The sequence below is a fragment of the Cyanistes caeruleus genome, chromosome 8 (genome assembly GCF_971803275.1).
Source record: "Cyanistes caeruleus chromosome 8, bCyaCae1.hap1.1, whole genome shotgun sequence".
Classification (NCBI taxonomy): domain Eukaryota; kingdom Metazoa; phylum Chordata; class Aves; order Passeriformes; family Paridae; genus Cyanistes; species Cyanistes caeruleus.
The window spans coordinates 34,341,258-34,361,861 of record NC_141708.1 but is presented as its reverse complement, the minus strand read 5'-3'; the positions used below and the strand labels follow the sequence as shown (position 1 = coordinate 34,361,861).

At 38.7% G+C, this 20,604-nt stretch overlaps 1 protein-coding gene across 14 annotated transcripts in view; it reads left to right on the top strand.

The window, feature by feature from the left end:
* The window catches only part of HERC4 (HECT and RLD domain containing E3 ubiquitin protein ligase 4), a 98,136-nt gene extending 81,051 nt beyond the window's left edge, over positions 1 to 17,085 (top strand). For 10 of the 14 annotated variants that reach the window (XM_086900062.1, XM_086900061.1, XM_086900063.1 and 7 more), the window contains 17 exons: positions 144 to 220; positions 2,236 to 2,360; positions 2,880 to 2,939; positions 3,401 to 3,512; positions 3,852 to 4,041; positions 5,001 to 5,173; positions 6,146 to 6,262; positions 7,237 to 7,260; positions 7,793 to 7,891; positions 9,032 to 9,199; positions 9,302 to 9,445; positions 10,320 to 10,486; positions 11,226 to 11,292; positions 11,502 to 11,584; positions 13,941 to 14,124; positions 14,709 to 14,811; positions 15,703 to 17,085. In XM_086900062.1, coding sequence (XP_086756188.1) covers positions 144 to 220; positions 2,236 to 2,360; positions 2,880 to 2,939; positions 3,401 to 3,512; positions 3,852 to 4,041; positions 5,001 to 5,173; positions 6,146 to 6,262; positions 7,237 to 7,260; positions 7,793 to 7,891; positions 9,032 to 9,199; positions 9,302 to 9,445; positions 10,320 to 10,486; positions 11,226 to 11,292; positions 11,502 to 11,584; positions 13,941 to 14,124; positions 14,709 to 14,811; positions 15,703 to 15,911 — 2,102 coding nt within the window. In that variant the 3' untranslated portion in view covers positions 15,912 to 17,085. The remainder of the gene's footprint in view (positions 1 to 143; positions 221 to 2,235; positions 2,361 to 2,879; positions 2,940 to 3,400; positions 3,513 to 3,851; positions 4,042 to 5,000; positions 5,174 to 6,145; positions 6,263 to 7,236; positions 7,261 to 7,792; positions 7,892 to 9,031; positions 9,200 to 9,301; positions 9,446 to 10,319; positions 10,487 to 11,225; positions 11,293 to 11,501; positions 11,585 to 13,940; positions 14,125 to 14,708; positions 14,812 to 15,702) is intronic. The other 4 variants (XM_086900069.1, XM_086900071.1, XM_086900068.1 and 1 more) reach the window with 1 other exon arrangement.
* Positions 17,086 to 20,604: the final 3,519 nt, after the last annotated feature.

Genomic DNA, 20,604 nt, shown 5'->3' with positions numbered 1-20,604 from the left:
ACCTCAGGGAAAGATGGTCTTAACTGTTATATCAGTGAGATTTACCACAAGGGAAGCTTTTTGTAACAGAGTGTTGATTGCAGCATCTTAATAATTTTCAATTTCACGTTTTCACAGTGGCCTGTTTTTTATTCCTATTGCAGACAGTGAGGAGTGCTACTGTGTTAAGAGAATTTTCTCTGGTGGCGACCAAAGTTTTGCACACTACTTTTATCCACAGGTAACAAATTAAGTGTCATTTGGTTCAAAAGCTTGTCCAAGTTGGATTTTAGGGGTTTTTTTGGATGTATTTTAAAGGTCTTTGACATTGAAGGTGCATGTATATTGTAAAGTTTGTTAAAACTGTGGAAGCAAAAGGCAACTGGAGGACTTGGGTCCAGTTGATGTGTTTTAGCAGTCAGGAAGCTCTTGAGACTTTTTGACATAAGCTTTTTTCTTGATGGATGAATGCACTCCTTTTCATGTCATAAGGGAAGAATTGATTGAATATTTGAGCTCTCTGCTCCTTGCCCAGTCCTCCTCATAGCTCCTGACAGCAGCAACTTTTGTGTCTTCTGCTCTGTAGCCATTTTAAAGTACCACAGTGGTAAGGAAACAAATGGAGATTTTTGCTAAAAATTTCTGGTGGTGACATAGTTTATGTCACAGTTTCAGCATAGTCTTAAAGCTTAAGTTCTAAAGTAACCAGAATTGATCTGTTTAAATTCTAATATGTAAAAGAGTCTAGAAGGACTTTACAGTAAAAATGGCAATGTGGAAGTGTGATGGAAAGAAAATGCTGTTGGAGGGGGATAAAATAAAAACAAGGTGAAGATTCATGGGACTGTTTCCAGTACAGCTCAGCAGGTATTAGACCACGGGGATTAATGAAGCATCAAGAGTTGAGTATGGTGGGTGAAAACTTAATTTGGACACAAGAGAAAATGGATTTTAGCAGGGAAGCATGTTTATGAAGAAAAACTGAGTACAGGTTAGACTTGCAGCAGTGCTTTGTGCTCAGAGCCTGTTCTGGTTGTACAGAATCAGCAGGTTTTTTAGGATTGACTTGTTGGGTTCTTTTTCTAAATTCTGACAGAGATTCAACCCTTGCTGTATTTGAGAGAAATTTGTTTAGCAGGTATAAACTGGAAAATTTCTTATAATAGAGACTCAAAACTTGTCTATTAAAACTTCCTTAAAAACTTTTTGTGCAGTTTTCATAATCACTGGAGTAGTTTCTGACTGACTACTTGAGGTGAACTGGAGACTGTGTGAATGCAGTTATTGTGGTTTGTTATGTGCAGAAAGTATTAGCAATAGATGAGCTTTGATGCTGCAGAAATATCCTTTTTAGTGCTCTTTAGTTTGGTAATTTGTGTTGAGTTCTTCCAGAGTTCTGTGTGTACTGTACCCCTGGGGGTTGTGTGTCCCTGCCAGTTATGGGGGCCCAGCCAAAATCAGTTTTCTCAAGTCAGTTTTTGGGCAGCTCAGTCCCCTGAGCTGTTTTCTTTGGCTGGACAGAAGGGAAGTGGCAGAAGTGTTCCTTGTCCTGATGCTGTAGGATGGGATCAGAAATGCAGGTTTTTGGCAGCAGATAGTCATTGTCACACTGAGTCAGCTCAGTGCTGGCAGATGGCACCCTCAGGAGAAATGTTTCCTCTTGGTAGTTTTACTTTATTTTTGGTGCCATTTGCCATCTCTTTTTGAACCAGTGCTCCTACTGAAAACAAAGATCTTGTTTCTCCTCCTCTGTACTATTACAGCTCTTAGTGGAATTCATTTTATACGAGCAGCACTTCCAAGTGCAGCTCCTGTGATGATACAGGGCATGTTCACAGAAGCATGATTCATTCTCAGAGGAGCCTGATGGAAGTGGGGTGGAAGAACATCTGTCTGAAAAATTGAATGGCTCCTTTTCTGTGTGCTCCCAGCTTGGCAAGGAGCTAAGTGGCTCCTGGTGGCTGGAGAGGAGATGTTTGCTGCTCACATCTAAAGCTGTCTTAGTGTTCATCACAGAAACACTGATGGTTAAGGAGGTGGCCAGTAAGCAAGGTGTGTGAATTAACACCCAATCGAGATGGTTTTAGGGTGTGCTCTGCTTCCACAGGGAACGCAGAACTGTTAAACACAGAGTATTTCACAGCAGTAGTCTGGGCAGGCAAATTGTCAGCTAAGATATCTCAACTAGAGGGCTGATTTTTCTGGAAATCAATTTTGTGTGCCTGATTCTTTATGCTTTCTTTAAAATTTATTTAGAACATGGTACCACCAGATGATTTTAGGAATCCTGACCTTTGGAAGCAGATCTGGACTGTGAATGAAACGTTTATTCAAAGATTGCTGAGTTTCCCATCTGGAAGACTTCCTGTAGAGATAGCTAAGTAAGTGAAGTAAGGGAAAGAAATGGTGTTTGGGATTCTGAATTGAGCATTAATGGGGCTTTGGGCATACACAGCAGAGCTATTTTTAATTACTGATTTTGACATGCAGAGCTCTGGCTGTGCTTTCATTGTCATGCTTGTTGAGTAGTTCAGGTCCTCGAGACTGTGTCATCTCTGCTCCAGTTTAGACAACTATGCAGGATGAAATTAACTATCTAATTGCACATTGAAAGATAGCAAGACATGTAAAGAAATATCAGAACAACTCAAAGATTATTGCTTCTATTTTAATAAAAGAGTATGCAAAGCAATTAAATTCCAAGACTGGCTGTGATTTGAGCTGTCTTGAGTGTTGAGTCTTGAATGGAGGTTTTGTCTGGTATTGTTTAGTCACATTTGAGTCAGAGTCCCATCCTTTGCACTGTGTCATTTATTAGGGATTAAATACAGGCTTTTTTATTGCAAGTGCTGATTTTTAAAAGGAAAACCAAATGTAACATTTCACATGACCAATTTCAGTGAAATTGATGGAACATTCTCCTCGGCTGGGTGCCTGAACGGGAGCTTTTTGGCATTGAGGTAAGCATTCCTGCAGACAGCATTAGTGGTGGCTGCCTGCCTGGTGTCCCTTGTCAGCTGGGACACCTTCCCAGGGCTCCCTTGTCTCACTGGTGCTCTGATACCCTCAGCTGAAACTCCTGCTCCTCTCCTGCCCTGTGTTTTGTCAGCTGCCCCAGGGAGAATGGCTCCTGCCTCTCTTGGCTGCTGCCATGTAAGCCAGCAAAGCTTGTCATGTTTGTCAGCCACAGGTTGTTTGTCATTCAAGGGGACTGGGTGCTAGTTTGACATCCTAGTCTTTTTGCATGGTTTTCTTGCACTTAGAGGAATTTTTTTCCACTTGTTTTTAAGGTCATATAAAAAATAGAAATGTGATATATTTCAAATCCTTAGTCAGTAGGTCTAAAATTCAGGGGGGAAAAAATCTTGAGTTGCTGAGAACACAGGATTCAGTCTTTCTGTTTCTTTTTTCCTTCTTGCAGCAATGATGATCATTACAAAACCAGCACTAGATTCTCAGGGGTTGATATGAATGCTGCTAGACTACTCTTTCACAAACTCATACAGCCTGAGCATACTCATATATCACAACAGGTTTGTGCTGCGTGTTTTCCTCATGTTTGGGATTATCTTTCTGGGTTACAGCTCTCCAGAAATTCTACTTTTAGAATTTTAATTTTAGGTCCAACCCTGTAAATAGATTTATTTACTCAATAATATATTGACTGCAAATGCCTGAAACCGTATTTTGTTGTGACAATTAGGTGACACATCAGCATATTCTATTTTAATATTTACTGTCATTTTCTAAATGTATAATAGTTTTCACCAAAGCTCTTAATTACTGTTTTCTAGAATAGTTCTCATATATATGGGCATTAGTTTAAAATCTCAGTTGTATTAAAATAAACAGTATTTTCTGGTGTGTTATAGGTGGCAGCTAGTTTGGAAAAGAACCTTATTCCCAAATTGACCAGCTCCTTACCAGATGTTGAAGCTTTGAGGCTGTATCTCACTCTACCAGAGTGCCCGCTGATGAGCGATGAAAACAACTTCACAACGTTAGCTATTCCTTTTGGAGCAGCTATTCTGAACCTAGAAAAAGCTCCTCTCAAAGTTCTTGGTAAGAAACTGAATTTTTCCTGTTAAAACTAAGGCTCTGCAGGTGAAAACATACAGAAATTCCATCAGTGAGGACCTGGCTGTGTATTTACAGCTGTGTACAATTCCCCAGTGAGAAAGTTAAAGCTTAACATTGCTTGGTGTAAGAAAACACTTATTCTGTTGCTTCAGGGTGAGTTAACAGGCCATCCCTGTGAATTCATCTGGTATTGTAGTTTTTGGACTGATGCCATTTGGGAGGAATTAAACCGTGCAGTTCAGTGTAATTGATATGTGTCTCTGCTCTTTAAAGTGAAAATTATGTGGTCAGACAGCTAACAAGCTCCAAGCAATTTACAGAAGTGTTGCAGAGCAGATGTTAAATTATCTTGGTTGTGACTACAGCACCTGTTCTGAGGCAGTTGATCTTTTCTTGCTGCTGCCAAGATGTCTTCAAATATACAGCTGAGAATAGCTCTGGTTTTTTAACTACTTCTTCACACTTTCTTGCTGTGACTCCTGTCAGCTAAAATTCAGCTTAAAGAATTGTTTTCAGAATATTTTGCTTTTAATTTGTTTCTTTTCGAGAGGGTACTTTCATTTTCCTCAGTTATGCTTTGCCTTATAATCTCTTTGGTTTTTTCAATTTTTTTGATGAGAGTAAAGAAAAGAAAATTGATAGTTTATTTAATTCTGGATCATTTTCCATCATTTTATACTGCTCTCACTACCGTTCACTTAAGATTCCAGGTTTTGAGCCATCTGTTTATATCAAATGTTAGGTTGTGATGCTGTTTAGTCTGGATGAACAGACTTTGGGGGACTTAGATTTGATGTGTAACAATAGAGCATTTATTGTGTTACAACTTTTTCTAGAGTCTGTAGTAACTGATGCTTTATGCTTTGGACCCAAATATGTTTCTTTGTTAAAAAGATAACAGTGACAAGCACTAAATTTAGGTGTTTATCATGTGTTGACAGAAAATTGGTGGTCTGTACTTGAACCTCCCTTGTTCCTGAAGATAGTGGAACTCTACAAGGATGTCGTAGTGCACCTTTTGAAGCTGTGCAAGATGGGCCTTCCACCTTCTGACAGAAGAGTGCTCACCAATTTCCTACACACAGCCTTCAGAGTGCTGGAAATACTGCACAGAGTACGTTTGTGGCATTTCCTAAATTCCTAAACTTCTAAATTTCCTTGGCTGCTTGGCTTTGTCAGCATCTCTGTGCTGGGTAGTTGGTAGAAGCTAAGTTACTGACCACTTTGAAAGATCAGAATTGCAGCTACAGAAATACCTGTAGTTGTTCTATCTGGACTTGTGAATCGTTGGGATTCTGGATTCCAGTCTGACATGATGATGCAATTAACTATTTTTTGGAAGCACAGAGTTTTGCATCTGTGAGGGTAGGGATTAAAGTGAGAGCGGGAAAATGCTCTGGGGTATTTTGCAGATTGATTATCTGGTGGTTTGGAGGGGGATGTGGGAGGTATTTGTGAAAAGTAGGCTTAGATTATCTGGTTATAAAGGCAGGATCCTCATAACTATCTTGCCTGCTTTGCCAGTTAGCAGTGCTTAGCAGTCCTTGGGAAAAGAAGTGTGTATTAGGAAAATGTGGATGCTTCTGGCTTCAAATTACACTGTAGAGACAAGCCTCTGTGTAAAGTTACTTTTCCCACATCTCTCTTTTTTTTTAAGCTTAATGTTTTTAAATGGAAACTGTTCCTCTGCTCACAGGTAATAGTATTCATACTGTATCTAAGACTAGGGTTACTGAATCACAGCTCTTAAACCCGTGTGAATACAGGAACAAGTATTTATTCTGTGGTGTGTAGGAATATCTGCATTATCACTGTTCCTGGGAGGTGATACGGTGTTTCAGAGTGGCAGCCCTGTTATGCAAGACTGTATCCACAGTTAATTGTGTTTTTCTTCACTCTTTGATGGGATTTTGAATAGTCCATCTATCCCTGTCTTTAACATTGTTTTTTGCTTTCTTGTAGGCACTGTTGTTTTTCTAGAATTTTTTTAGTAGCTGGGTATCTGTGGCTGACGTATCAGATGCTTGAAAAACGTGGAAAATATCCCTTTGAAAGCTAATAAAAAAAATAAATTGCACTTCCTTAGGTAAATGAAAGAGGACAAGTTATACAGTATGACAGATTTTACATTCATGAGATACAAGATTTGATAGATATCAGAAATGACTATGCCAACTGGTTCCAGCAGCAGGTATTGGGAATGGTAAGTTGTGCTGATTTTTATTTGGGTTTTTGTGGGTGTTTCCCTCCCATCTTTTGTGTTTGTTTTATCCCTTTAAAGAAGTCCATAGATTCTCTAAGTCTGGGCACTTTTTTTCATAAAAACACCTTCACAGATGACCAGTGCTGAACAGACTTATGTCAGGTACTGGCTAAAGAAGAATTGTTAAGATGTGTTTCTTCTGGGCTATCACTCTTAGGAGTGACACTGCTCAATATATTTGAATTTGTCAGTTAAAAAGTGATTTAAAATGCTGTCACTGGAGACTTGCCATGTCAAAAAAGTCAGGAATGTAATAATCCCACAAGAGGAGAGCATCCAGAATGATGTGCATTGCTGTATTAGAGAGGTCCAGCAGTGAGAAAGCTGCAGCTGTCTTGAATAATGAGTCAGGAGGTGCAGCAGGGGCAGATAACTGATGGAATTCTCTACTTTGAGTTTAGCAGCCACAACTAAGATAATTAATTCCTGCATCTGTAAACACAAGAGTGATAAGTGGGAGTAAATTAATGGCTGTGCAGAGAATTAGTGAGTTGGATAGGTTTTTGCTACAGTTCCTTGACTTTAGCTTTGAAAGAATATTGTAAGTAATTTAATAAGTTTTCCCTAGCCACCTGTATTTTATTCTTTTGCAACAGTACCAGCAGATGTCATTAATTAATGTGTGGAAGTGAACATTTTAAGTGTGTAATTTTTTGCATACAAGGAGACATGATACTATAACAGCCCTGAGCTTAAAGACTGATAAAGAGGGTGTTGAAAGACAAGCTCGTATGTAATAAATAAATAAATTAAAATGTTTATGGTTAATGTTTATTTCTCATTAAGCTTTCTCTTGGGGGGAAGCAGTAAATAAATATTTTTAAAATTCTACATCAGAGATGAGTAATTAATGCAGACACTAATGCTGCTTTTTCATCTTAATTGTTGCTACCTTTGTGCAAATGCTGTCATAGGATGTCAACCATGGATTAACTGAGGTAAGAGTGGTTGCAATCTGATTTCTTTTCAAGAATGTAAGGAAATCAGAAATGTGAATGTCAAGGATTGTCTGCTGTGTTCTGTTGGGAGTAAAGCTTCAAATTAGCCATGGCTGTAATCTGAATAAAAACTCTTTGTGGTGCAAAAATATGTAATTGTCTGTATTGCAAATTTGGAGCAGCAGTTGGAAAAAAGGGCTACTTTTATACCCACTAGCTGCAATAACAGTTCTGAAATTAAAAAGTGCTAAGTGAGAGTGTTGTTTGTGTCTGGCTTGATTTGGTTTGGCTTGATTGAGTTTTGTTGGAAAATTTTTCTTTCTTTTTTTTTTTTTTTTTTTGGCTGAAGTACTAAACAATTAAAAATCTACTTAATGTTCCTAAGATGCTTTGGTGCTGCATTGATAATAAGTCAAGACTGAGTTTTCTTTCCAGTAAAATAGAGATATTACATGAGTGCAAAGACTTTTCTAACCACGATTGTGGCTTTTATGAATAAGCTAAACTATGACATTGGTTCTTTTCATTCCAGTTAACAGAAATTCCTGTTATAATTTGCACATACCCATTTGTATTTGATGCCCAGGCAAAGACAACTCTCTTGCAAACAGATGCAATCATACAGATGCAGGTAACAGTTTGCAGTGTTATAAAATTCATTATTTTTTCCTTGAGTTGGGGACCTTGGGGGTTCCTGTTGTGATGTGATTTGTTTATTTTTTTGGCTGGTTGGTTTATTATGATGTTTGGTTTGGTGGGTTTATTTTTTGAACTCTTTGTAATCTCTCCCCCATAAAAATCAAAGATGTAGTGTTAATCTCTGGGCATGTACATGATAGAGGGTAGTGGGTTTGGGATCACATTGAAATAAGACTTTTGTAATTGCATATATTTCCAAGGAACTTCCTTTCAGTAGTGAGATGGCTTTTTTATGTGTTATCAACCCATAGTACAGGTCCAAAACCCCCAAACAAACAGCAATAAAAATACCCCAAACCCACAACCCCCAAACAAACATAAAACCCCAAGCACCACCCACAACCAAGAAACAACCCCAGCTCCCATATGAGCAGGCTTGCAATATTACCTGGGTCATTGATCTGAGTCTGAAAATAACCACATGATCTAAGTCCTGCTCAAGTAATGGGCTCTTCTAGGAAAATACTGCCTTGCTCTTGTAGTTAATAATAAAAGTAATTTCATGTGCCTTTAAAAATGTATATGCACAGTCAATACCAACATTTGATGGATTCAGGGAAATGTTCCCATTAAATGCTTCTATTAACAATATTAAATAGTATTAAAACACACAAACTCTCTAGTTCTCTGCTATATTCAGAACATTTGCAACAGCATTTTCTTTTTCAAACCATTTTAATATAGTCACAATCGTGCAAGTTAAATAAATTGCTTTTCTTGCTGTGAATTAGTTTTTAATGTATGTTTGTTTTCATGCCAGATTTATAGTAAACAGCTTACCCTTCATTCCATGAAATGCAGGATCTTTTTGCTTCCTTTTGTTGTCCAAGGTATTTTGACTAGAATGTCAAAACTTGGGTTCTTTAGCATTGGTGAGAGCAATGGATGAAGGAAAAATATTTCCTGGAATGAAATACTTCCTAATAAAAGGAATACAAAGAAAACTTGGGCAAATTCAGTAGCTCATGTAACAATTATTGCCAGCTGCACTTTTGCAGACAAGACTGCTGGACAATTCATATGGGCAGGAATTTTTCCGACCTGATGACACTCTCATTTTGTTTTTCTCCAGATGGCTGTCGATCAGGCCCACAGGCAGAATTTATCTTCTCTCTTCCTGCCAGTCTTTGAATCTGTCAATCCCTGCCTGATCCTCATGGTCCGGAGGGACAACATCGTGGGCGATGCTGTGGAGGTGCTCAGGAAAACAAAGAACGTGGACTACAAGAAGCCACTCAAGGTATTACAGCAGTGTAATTGCTGCTCACAGTGATTGAGGATGGTTTTGGACATGCTTTTCAATCCCTTTGCAGTTGGGGGCTCACTTGGTTGTGTGTTTCAGGTTATTTTTGTAGGGGAGGAAGCCGTCGACGCGGGAGGCGTTCGCAAAGAATTTTTTTTGCTCATCATGAGGGAGTTGCTAGATCCCAAATATGGAATGTTCAGGTACTACGAGGAGTCCAGGCTGATCTGGTTCTCTGATAAGGTAGGCTGTGATCGATATTCATCCATTTTAACTTGAATAGTTATATTAATAATATATGAACATTGTAGTTTGTGGCTGTTTTATTTCAAGAGTAGGAGCTGAAGCAAGTATTCTCAAAAGAAGTTTATTTTCATTGTTATATCAAAACTTCCCGCATTCCTTGCTGTTCCCCTTTGGCTTTCCCCAGTTCTGGTTTACTCCTTACTGGTTGTCCCCAAGGCAGCCAGGTTTTTTAGGGAGAAGCAGCCAGAACAGGCTGATTCCAAGGGCAGAATCAGGAAGTCAAGGTGGCAGAGATAAATTCCTGAAGTGACCTGTTGAACAGGTCCTCCTGTGTGCAGTTGCATTTCTGGGTGATAGATGATCATGGAATTGTACTTTGTTGGATGGTTCCATTCCTGACTTTTCAGTCCTCCTTCAGAGAACGCTGACTGGGGTGGCTGGATCCCAAATATCTGAATATTTACATTTCCACACGTGTATTTAAAGCCTTGCTAATTAATTCTGAGGGTGTCTCTTCCCTCTTCACCCCCAAAATAATTTTTTTTTTAAAATGGACATCTTTAATCACGAATAGTGCAATAGGAAGTCAGTGACAAACCCAGAATCTGAATGCAGTATGGGTCCCCTGTAACACAGAAAATGCTGCAGTTCAGCCTTTTTAATTTTAAATGGAAAGGATTCTGTTCCCTTGGATATCAATCTCAGCTGGTTAAACTTTATCCTGTTTTCCTTGGTACTTACAGATACATATTTAAAGAAAATAATAATTAAATTCACTCAGCTTATACTGTACTGTACACTTCTTCCTGGATTCTGCAAGGTTAAAATAACTTCTTTATTTTAAACCGTCTTGTCTGTTTTCTGTTCTTAGACCTTTGAAGACAGTGACTTGTTTCATTTGATTGGTGTTGTCTGTGGGCTAGCAATATATAATTTTACTATTGTAGACCTTCATTTTCCTCTGGCTTTGTACAAAAAGCTATTGAATAAGAAACCATCCCTGGATGACTTAAAAGAATTGATGCCAGATGTTGGCAGGTAAGCAAGAAAGAAGAATGAGTGTTGTTAGAAATTAATTTTGAAATCAACATTTTCCTCTAAGAACATAACATTTCTTTTCCACAGTAATTTGGTAAAGAGCTCAGTAAATTGCAGCCATGGTGTCTTTTGATGAATTTGACACTTACGGTTACTTACAGTGCTTGGTGTTAAAGTTTGTCCCTTCTGTTTTATGGTCCTACAAGAATTTCAGGGGGGGAAAAAAGCTTGAAATTCAAACCCCTTGAGCTTTAGCCATTAATTTTATCAGCCTTAGTGTGAACATAGTTTGAGTTCTAAATTAAATCCATCAAGGAAATACTTTTGCTTATTTCAGGAACAAATACATGCTAAATATTTACTTTTGACTAGGGATTTGAATAGGACTAGCAGGTAGGAGGCTGAAATGAGCAGAAAAGGATGCTTGATTTGCCTCAGTGTTGTGGATGCCAAAGTTTTGGAGAAATCAAATGGAAGAGCCAGTCAGTGGTTTTTAAGTACCAACTGCCTCTGCTTTGGGAACCCCTTAGCTGAAGGAATGTTCTCACCCCATGGGATAATCAAAAGAAAATGTCTGCTTGGGACTTCCCAGCAGTACACAAGGTTCAAGTCAATAAGATAATAAATGAAATAACAGTAGAAAGATACTGCTTAAATTTGAATTATCCAAGCATAAAGAAAGCTGCAGGAAAATAAATTTCTTTCCCCTGGTGCAAGTATTTTGTAACTTATTTTGCAGGGGAATGCAACAGCTACTGGACTATCCAGAGGATGACATAGAAGAAGCATTTTGTCTTAATTTTACTGTAAGTTTTATACAGTGTTTGAAGTATGTCTTGCCCAGCTCACTCCATCTATTCTAAATTACCTCTGATGGAGTGTTTGAACAAAAGCATCAGCAGCTGATTGCCATTAGCTCCTGTGTCTGCCATTCATGTTGCTGTTAACTAAGTGGTGGGAAGAAGTACTTTATGCAGTAAATAAGATTTATGCTATTTCTGTTTGTTTCAAATAGATCACTGTGGAAAATTTTGGTACAACAGAAATTAAGGAGCTTGTTCCTAAAGGTGCTGACATTCCTGTAGTCAAACAAAATAGGTGAGTGTGGGTTACAGGGTAGTTCAGTGTTGCTGTCTACTTTGGGGGTGTTGCTGGGCTGCTGTGAACACCCTCTGCCGAGCTCTGACCCTGCTGCTGGAGGCAAAACTACTTTGGCTGTTTTCCCAAGCTCTTCTCCCATGTGTTGTTAAATTAGCTGTTGTCTTGTCTTGATACAGACAAGCTGTGGCTGCCCCATCCCTAGGAGTGCTCAGGGCTTGGAGCAACCTGGACTGTTTGAAGATGTCCCTGCCCATGGCAGGGGGTTGGACTAGAGGTCCCCTCCAACCCCAGTCATAGACATTTTATAAGATTAAAAACGTTTGTGGTTCAGCTGATGCCTTGGAGTGGCTGCTAGGACAGGCTGGAGAAAGTTAAGAGAATAATGTGGGTATTTATTAATAACAGAGTAATGGGTATTTATTAACAACAGATACACCCTGGGCAGCCAAAAGCCTCCCAGAGACCACACCCAAGATGGGTGATGGTCACCAGTTTTTCAGACAGATATAAATTGGCATATCAGGGTTTAATCCTCCAATTACAGCTTCAGGTGATGAAGTCCCATTCCCCCAGTTTGCTCCTCCCCAATTCACTGTTGTTGGTACTTTTTGGGGCCTGAGGCTGTAGGGTGTCCTTGGATCACAGGCCCAGAGGGATTGTTTTGTCTCACTAAAATGACACTTGGGATGGAGTTAATGCACTAATGCAGTGTAGGATTTGAAAAATAGAAAAGCTGAAGTCTTAAGGCGTCACTGCCTATGAGCTACATATCATTGAGACTCTGTGTAATGATGAGAACTTAAAGGCCATTATTGCAGCTGCTCATTCTTACATGAATATTATTTCATTGAAGGCTTCCCTCTGTAGAGCAGGTAACATTGGATAAATTAATGCAGTGTTATTGTCAGAGGCGTGTGTGACAGGAGGGATGTTTTACTCAGTCAAGGATTTTGTAAATTTATTTATGAAAACAGCCTTTCCTGCCCTTTGTTTCCCTTCTGCTCCTGGAGGATAGGCAGAACATACCTGCTGGTGCTTTTATCCCCTTTTTGCAGAATTTTCCAGTCTGTTCTTTAATCTTTATGAATTCTCTGTGCTTGTAGTTCTCCCAGAGTAAAGGGAGAATTGAATGGAAAGAGCACATTCCATGGGAGCTGAATGCACATGGAAAACACCGTAGCTTTGCAGTTCTCTGCTGCAGGTTTGATGTTCTGTCACTAAATGACTGCAAAATTTGAGTTGAATTAAAGGAAAAGTTTAAAAAAAAAAAGCCTATGGAATGCCTGCTGCATTGTTACCACACATTGTCTTGCAAGAAGAATTCCAATTTCTCAAGCTCTAAGTATTCCCTGATCCTTTTAATTAATTTTATAATGTAAATCAGTTTATCACTGTGACTTTTCCCTGGAGCAGCCTTGCGCTGTCAGTGTTCCACAGGTTTTACCTTCCCCTCTGTGATTACACAGCATGGGTAAGAGGGAGATCTCATGGAGTGCTGAAGGGGAGGAGTGTGGGTCACCACTTGGGTCATCTCCAGCATTTTCAGTGCAGCAGCTTGAAGAAATGTATCTTCTAAATGTGTTGATATTCTGTACATTACTAGTGATACTACTCCAAGGCTGGGGGTGGTGTTGAAAGGCATTCTCTCTTTGCACATGTGTTGGTAGGATAGCTGCAATCTACAGCTGAGGTCACTGGCAGTGCAGAAAATAAACAGTGTTCACTGGGATTGATTTCAACAAAATTATCATAAATACTGTATCACATCAAGAAATTTTAGATCTCCCTTAAGTGCTGCCAAAGATGTTTCCAGCAGGATCTGAGAACTCCTTGTACCAAAGCACAGATAACAGGCCATCTGTTTCTCTCAATCCCAGCTCCTTGGCACTGGTCTTCTTACTGTGTAAGACTCAAATGTCCTTTTGAAGTTGATTTGCATGTTCAGTGCAAATATGGTAATCTTTCTAATTAAGAAAACATAGAACAGCAAGGTTGATTAGTGGCTTTCAGGACACTCCCTGGAACTGAGGCCTTTCAGCTTGTTGCCAATGAGTGCAATGCACACAAATAAGGGAAATGTTTGTAGTGCCTGAAGTTTAGAACATTAAATGTTTCTGCTTTTCTGTTGCAGACTCTGCCTTCGGGGGTGTGGTGGGGAAATAAATTCCTGTGCCATTTTATCCTCACTGTGGCTTTAACTTAAAGCAGACAATATGGTTTATTAGGCTCCTTGTTGCCTCATTTTCTGTGCTCTGTTCTGGACAGAAGTGGCCGCTGGTTTATTGGTAGAAGGATGACACATAGTGCTTCCTCTTTATTTCCTCAACATAATTCTTTCTTTCTCTTTGCACAGGCAAGATTTTGTAGATGCATATGTGGATTACATCTTCAACAGATCTGTGGCTTCCTTGTACAGTGCATTCCATGAAGGCTTCCACAAAGTGTGTGGAGGTAAAGTTCTTCAGCTCTTCCAGCCCAGCGAGTTGCAGGCAATGGTGATTGGGAACACAAATTATGACTGGAAGGAGCTGGAGAAGGTAAGAGCCGCAGTTAGCTATTGCTTTTGTAGAATTCTAATTTCAGGGTGCAAGAGAAGCTAGGTGTCTTCTTGAGTTCCTTTTAATTAATGTGTTTCCTGTTATTTACAGACATCTTAAAATGTCAGTGAATGAAGATCCTAAAATATTATTAACTTCCTGCTTTAACTTTTTCCATCTAATTTCTGAGGGAAATCAGAAGAGAGGCAAAAAAAAATTCACATAAAAAAAAAATCCACATAACCCAGAGGCAGCTATAAAATCTTTCATGTTAGACATGAGAAAGTGAAGTGATTGCACACAATTATTTTAAAAATAAAATTATATGAAAAGTAAATACTCTCGATTGCCAGAACTCAGTGAGACTAGGTCTCTGTTGGGATTGAAAATGCTTTGCAGGCATCTGTCCCTATACTGAATTCAGACTGAACAGCTGAAGAAAATGGAGTGAGGACAGTAATAGCTGTTGTAGTAGTGTGTCACTTGCTATGTCCCTTTACACAAACTGCATTCATTCTGCTGCAGTGTCAGCTTATCCAGCTGTTGTGTGAGCAAGCAGTAACCCCATTTCCTGCTCATTTTAGAATACTGAATATAAAGGAGAATACTGGGCAGACCATCCTACAATTAAAATATTCTGGGAGGTTTTTCACGAGTTGTCTTTGGAGAAGAAAAAACAGTTTTTGCGTAAGTACTTGAAATTATTTTGCAGAAGTTTCTAACTGGGGTCTCTGGGATTTCAGGCTCTTGCTGTCAGATGTAAGTATTTGTCTGTAATGATGTGATTAAGTATTCAGAAAAAAAATCATAGTAGAAGAAATTGGTTGTGAACTTGTCTCTGATTTTCTTGGGGGTGTCCTGAGTCATTCTAGGTCATGGGTAGTTACAGATAGCAGTAGCTCAGAGCAGCATTAAGAAAAAGAAAAGCCAACCCCCCAGAACACCAGCAGCCTAATCTGCTGCTGACATTTATTTGGTAACTAGGATATTTTTTCCTATGCTTTTTTTGACATACAGTTCACATCCTCCGGGTTTTTCACTGCACAGAGATGGAAATTTAGAGTTGTAACTGATTGTAAATCTGTCAAGGCACCGCTGTAAGTGGAAGTGTACAGATGATAAAGTAATCAAAGCTTGCTGTGAGTGAGGATCTGCTTAGAATAGGTCACAGATTGGTTTCCAGTTCAGATAAATTACTTATTGAACAAACTAATTCTGTGTTTACAAGATCCTTGGAAATGATCAGTAAAGATAGAACCAGTGGATTTTAAGTTAGAAGGTTCTGTTGCATGAAAAACTTTCTAGTATTTTGTTAATTTTGTCTGGTTTCACATGCTAAAATGAAATACTTTCCTATGTGGATCACTTGTATTACAATTATGAGCTCACATGTGGAAGGCAGAGACAGGGTTAAGTCAAAAACAAATTAAGTTTTCCAAACTTGACAGAACTTGGGCATGAGGAGCTGGCCATTACTGGAATGATTTAAAAAAAGGCCAGCAGTGATAAGAATTGCATTTGTGACACAAGACAGTGTTAGAATTCAGCTGGTCACAAGCATTTGTGTTCTCTTGACAGTGTTTCTGACAGGCAGTGATCGGATTCCAATCCTTGGAATGAAGTGTCTGAAACTGGTCATCCAGCCAACAGGAGGAGGAGAGGATTACCTGCCAGTAGCTCACACTTGCTTTAATCTTCTTGATCTTCCAAAATACACAGATAAAGAAACCCTGAAATCTAAGTTGATCCAGGCCATAGACCACTATGAAGGTTTCAGTTTAGTATAACTCAAGAAATGAAAGTTCTGTGTAACGTGGGATCATTAAGTTTTTGTGTCTTTCTTGTGGTGGTAAATTCAGTGGATTAAGTGATGCAGTTGGTAATATAACTGATTATTTGCAAAAAATGTTCAGTGGTATGGATATTCATGGGAGCCAAAAAAAACCCAACCATTTCCAAAACTGAAGAACTGTCTTAATATATACCCTCTTGTACAGAGCCATGTGGATTTTGCCATCTTACAATAAAAGCGAGAGTATCGTGAACGGGAGTCAAGTTTCACTAACAGGAATTAACATTTCACCTTATACAAACAATTTGGCGTGTGAGAGTGCATGAGAGACTTGCTTCAGTTTTTCAGATCACTTAGTAAGAACATTTTTTTCCCTGATAAATTCACTTGGTAACTTTTCATTTTGTAAATAATAAATTTTTTGTGATAAAATAGTTCTGTTCCAATAGCAGTATGGTTTCTATTGCTTGTAATTGAATATGAGCTTATTTTATGGCTTTTAACAAAAAAAAAGTGACTACTCTGATTTCTGAAGATATCTATTTTTCTGGTTTGTTTTAAGAACCTTAATAATGGAAGTGATTGTTTAAGAGACATTCATCTTCACAATGTACAATCCATGAAGCAGTCACTTAGTGCTGATACAAAACCGCATCCAATGGCATTTTTAATATGTGGGTGGACAAGCTGACTTAAGACACTGTTTTATTTTTAAGGACTGATTCTGTAATTAAGTGGACACAATTGTAAAAGAGGTTAAAATTTATCATTTGAAACCTCTGCAGTCATGTGTCGAGAATACAGCTTAAGAAGAAAAAGATGCACCAGCCAATTGTTGCTGTCAAGAGGTTAAACGTTTATTTTTAAATGCTGAAAGCGTAGTTTATGGTTTCTAATAGAATTTTCACTTTTTTCCAGATAAATGCATTTGAAATAACCTTTAACACCCCTCTTCCCTTTTCTTAAGATTTTATTTTTAGTATAATTGCCCTGAGACGATTGTGCTTAGCTGGACACTTTCGAATTTGACTTTTCCTTCTCTGGTTCAATTCCAGATTTTGTGGTGTTAATGCATATGTGACTTGCAGCTGTGAAACAAATATTTATTTTTTTTAGATTTTTAAATGCAGTGAAAAAATTCAAGCTATAATAAAAGACTTGAATGAAAACCTTTGTTGGTTGGTGTGTACGGATGCCTGCAGCACGCAGAGTTCTTCAAGTGGAGAGCAACTTCCAGTGCATTAAATTGAAGAGTACAACTAGGAAAAGCAGGGAAATGCAGTCATTTAATAAACTATATAAAGTCTAGTTTCTGTGCTGCCAGTACATATTGATATAATACAAAAAAAAAGGTTAGTACAGTTAAAATCAGTCTTTTTTCCTTAACACTGTTTTTCCAGCTTTCTCATAACCTCTTAGTAATTTCTTTGTGTGCAGCCCATATTCCATCTTTTCCAACATTTGTTACCTGGCTCGGAAATTCTCCCTCTTGCAAAAAACAAGAGACCAGCAAATACTAAAGCAGCTTTACTCTTAATTGACATGGAAGAAAGAAAAGGAGAAAAGAAAAAGGATAAAAAAATAAAGGTATTATGCAGTCATTTTACCAGGTAATACCAGAACACCATTTTTAGTTATGAAATGTCAAGATTGCAAAGGTAGATATTCAAAAATTAGGAAGTGGCTAGTGTAAAACTATCTTCTTCCTTTTTTCCTTATGTTTTATTGCATATCCAAGTGCTGGTTTTTTTCCCATGGGAGTCTTATACACAGTTGGCATTCATTGAATAAGGGGCTTTATGTGCATATTATTTATTTATATCTAAATACTTAATTTTATTAATTTATTAATAATTTAGTTCCTATAAATAAATGCATTTATATAAATAAATTTATTATAAATTTATTAATAATTTATTTATTATAAATATGCCTATGTTCAGTGAATATCCAAATCCAGTGGTACACGTGTGCAGTTCATTTCCCTGTGAGACATTCCCTGCTTGTTGCTGTATTGGATTTTTAATCAACGTCAGTATTAACCTGAGGCATGACTGAAGAGCCTCATTCTGTAAGCTGAGGCAGAATCCAGGCTGTTATTCACTCGACCAATTTAGGATGCACTAGACATCATAAATACCCTTTATTTTGGATGTGCAGTTCTTGCTGACTAAACTGAGTGCTTCATGTTGCTGCTAAAGTTTCTCTGATATCACCTGATAAAGATGCAGAATTCTCCCTGGAGGAGACCAGTTGCAGGTCACATTTGTGTCCATCTCCATCATGACTACTGAAGGAGCCTTGCTATCACCAGAGCAGTGCACTCATGGACGGGATTTATTGCACCAGTCACATTAGGAAAGTGTGGAGGGTGGATTTGCACGGAAGAACTACCCAGGCTTCTTGAATTACAGGTACAGCAGATGTTTGTCACTCATTTTCCAGGGCAAAGCTGAGAACACAGCGTAGAACTGTTAAAGCAGTGAGCCCAGCTTAAGCAAAATGATTTGTCTCCTTTGGCACTTTGTGAGAGTTGCTATTAATGTGGTTGTTACTGATCATAGTTAAAGCTTCTAGCCATGGTATTCCCTTTAAGAGAGTTAATAAACTGCTCTAAGAGGGTTTTAATTCACTGCACTGCTCTCTGCTGCAATAAACTTGATTTATCAGTAATAAATAACATTTAATGTAATCAAATGTAAATCACTACAAAAGAGAGCTCCTTAAAGGCACATGAGGTTCTGCAGTTAAGTGCAGATAAAAGCTCTCATTGAACACTGGTATGGGATTGAAGCCCTCAAGAGTGGCTGTGTGCAACCAGAATTATGTACTTGTATATACTGTGAGGAATTGCCTTACTCAGTTTTTGAAGGGGAGAAAAACAAAGAGGAAAAACAAAATACTTGTTTCCCCTGACAAGTGTCGGGGTCCATTGCTTACCAAGTGGGTATTTCTAACTTGCCAGCTCAGAGAGGGGTTTGGGTAATTACCAGCCTGCTCTGTTTAGTCCTTCAGTCTGCTGTTCATGTTTGTGTTGGTCAAGTCTGGAGCTTGAAAGGTGTAGAGCATCTTCTGTCACCTCATCACCAGATTAATACAGCATGTTAGAGCCCCAGGAAATCCCATTGACTATTTGGCTGCTCTCTGTGCACAGTTAAACAACAAAGTAACTCCAAAGCCAGCATTTCTGTACACTTGAGTTCCCTGAGCATGTGACTGAGTCCTCAGGTTTTTTATTTTCTTGGGGAACAGAGCCTGTTTGGGCCTAAACACAGTTTTTCTCTGTGCCACTCCCTCTTGCACTGACTCCCTTCCTGTGAGCATGCCAAAACCTGGGAACTGCAAACCTTTGCCTGCCCATTTCTGCACAAGTGGTGGATGAGAAGGATGTGTTATCTCTGGGGGGGAGAGCACCTAAACCAAACTGACAATAAATAATAGACACACTAAAACTGTGCTGAAATACCATATCTCCAGCCCTGCTGGTCTGAACAGTTCCTGCATCTCCCCTGGGTTTGAACATAGCTATGGACTTTACAAAACAGCAAAATAAGGTGTGGCAGGTGTCATCAGAGCCCCTTACATTAGCTAGGACAGCACTCAGCATCATTATTTTTCTCCAGCCAGAATCACATCAATTTCAGATTAGGAAAATGAGGTTTGGGAATCTCATTCCACGTAGGAGCTACCAAGTTAGTAATTTCAGCATTGTTGATGTGTACAGTGCTGGGATATTTATCTCACCAATGCTGCAGGCTGGTCTTAGCAGCAGGTCATGAATCCTCACCTGTGCAGTGAATGTCCACAGGTGTTCACTGCTTCCCTCCATGTGCCTCATTACATGAGGAAACTAAAGATTAACAAAGATTCCAGTTGGAGTGCAAAAGTCAAGTTTCCTTCCCTTTTTTGAGCAAATACAGCAAATTCTGCCATTGCAAAGGGTAGTGAGTAATAATTGTGCAGAGTTAAAAAACCCATGCTTTACTTCAGTGCCTCTGTTTTTCTGAGCCTTGGGCCTTGTGCTGGGGGAGTAACCAGCAACTCTTTTCCCTTGGTGCACCATTATTAGGATTATCATTACTGATTATTATTATTGTTTATTTATTATTATTATTATTATTTCCTACTGAGTCCTAACAGTCTATGTCTTCTTGAAACTGCCTAGGAAAGAGTAACTCAGGGTACAACCATGTGATTTCTGGAGGGTTTAGATTTACAGCCAGCTTAGAGCCCATTGTTACCTGGACATGGCCAGTTGTTTTAGCCTGAAATTCAGCATTTTGCACTGGGTTTTATTCTCCAGTCACTTTGTAGAGAAGTCTCTCATGCAAGTAAATGCAACTGCTTTTCTGTTCTGGTTCAGTATTTAAGCATAGATTACTGAGCTTGAGGTACTCCCTGGGTTTTCCTTTTCTCACTTTTTTCAGTTTGATTCTGAGTTCTGGTTTCATTAGAATTTTGTGCTCCTACAGCCCCTCCTCATTGGATGTTGTCTGTCCCTTTGTTGTCATGCATTTACAAATATATTTTTCATTAACAGAAACACTAATTAAAAATGTACTGAGCTCAAACCAGCTCATAGAAAATACATGGCCATTAAGGAGAAATTATGATGAGATGTTTAAATATGTGCTTATTTAAGTACTTTTGCAAGGTCATTATTGTATCTAATGTACCAGAATAGGCTG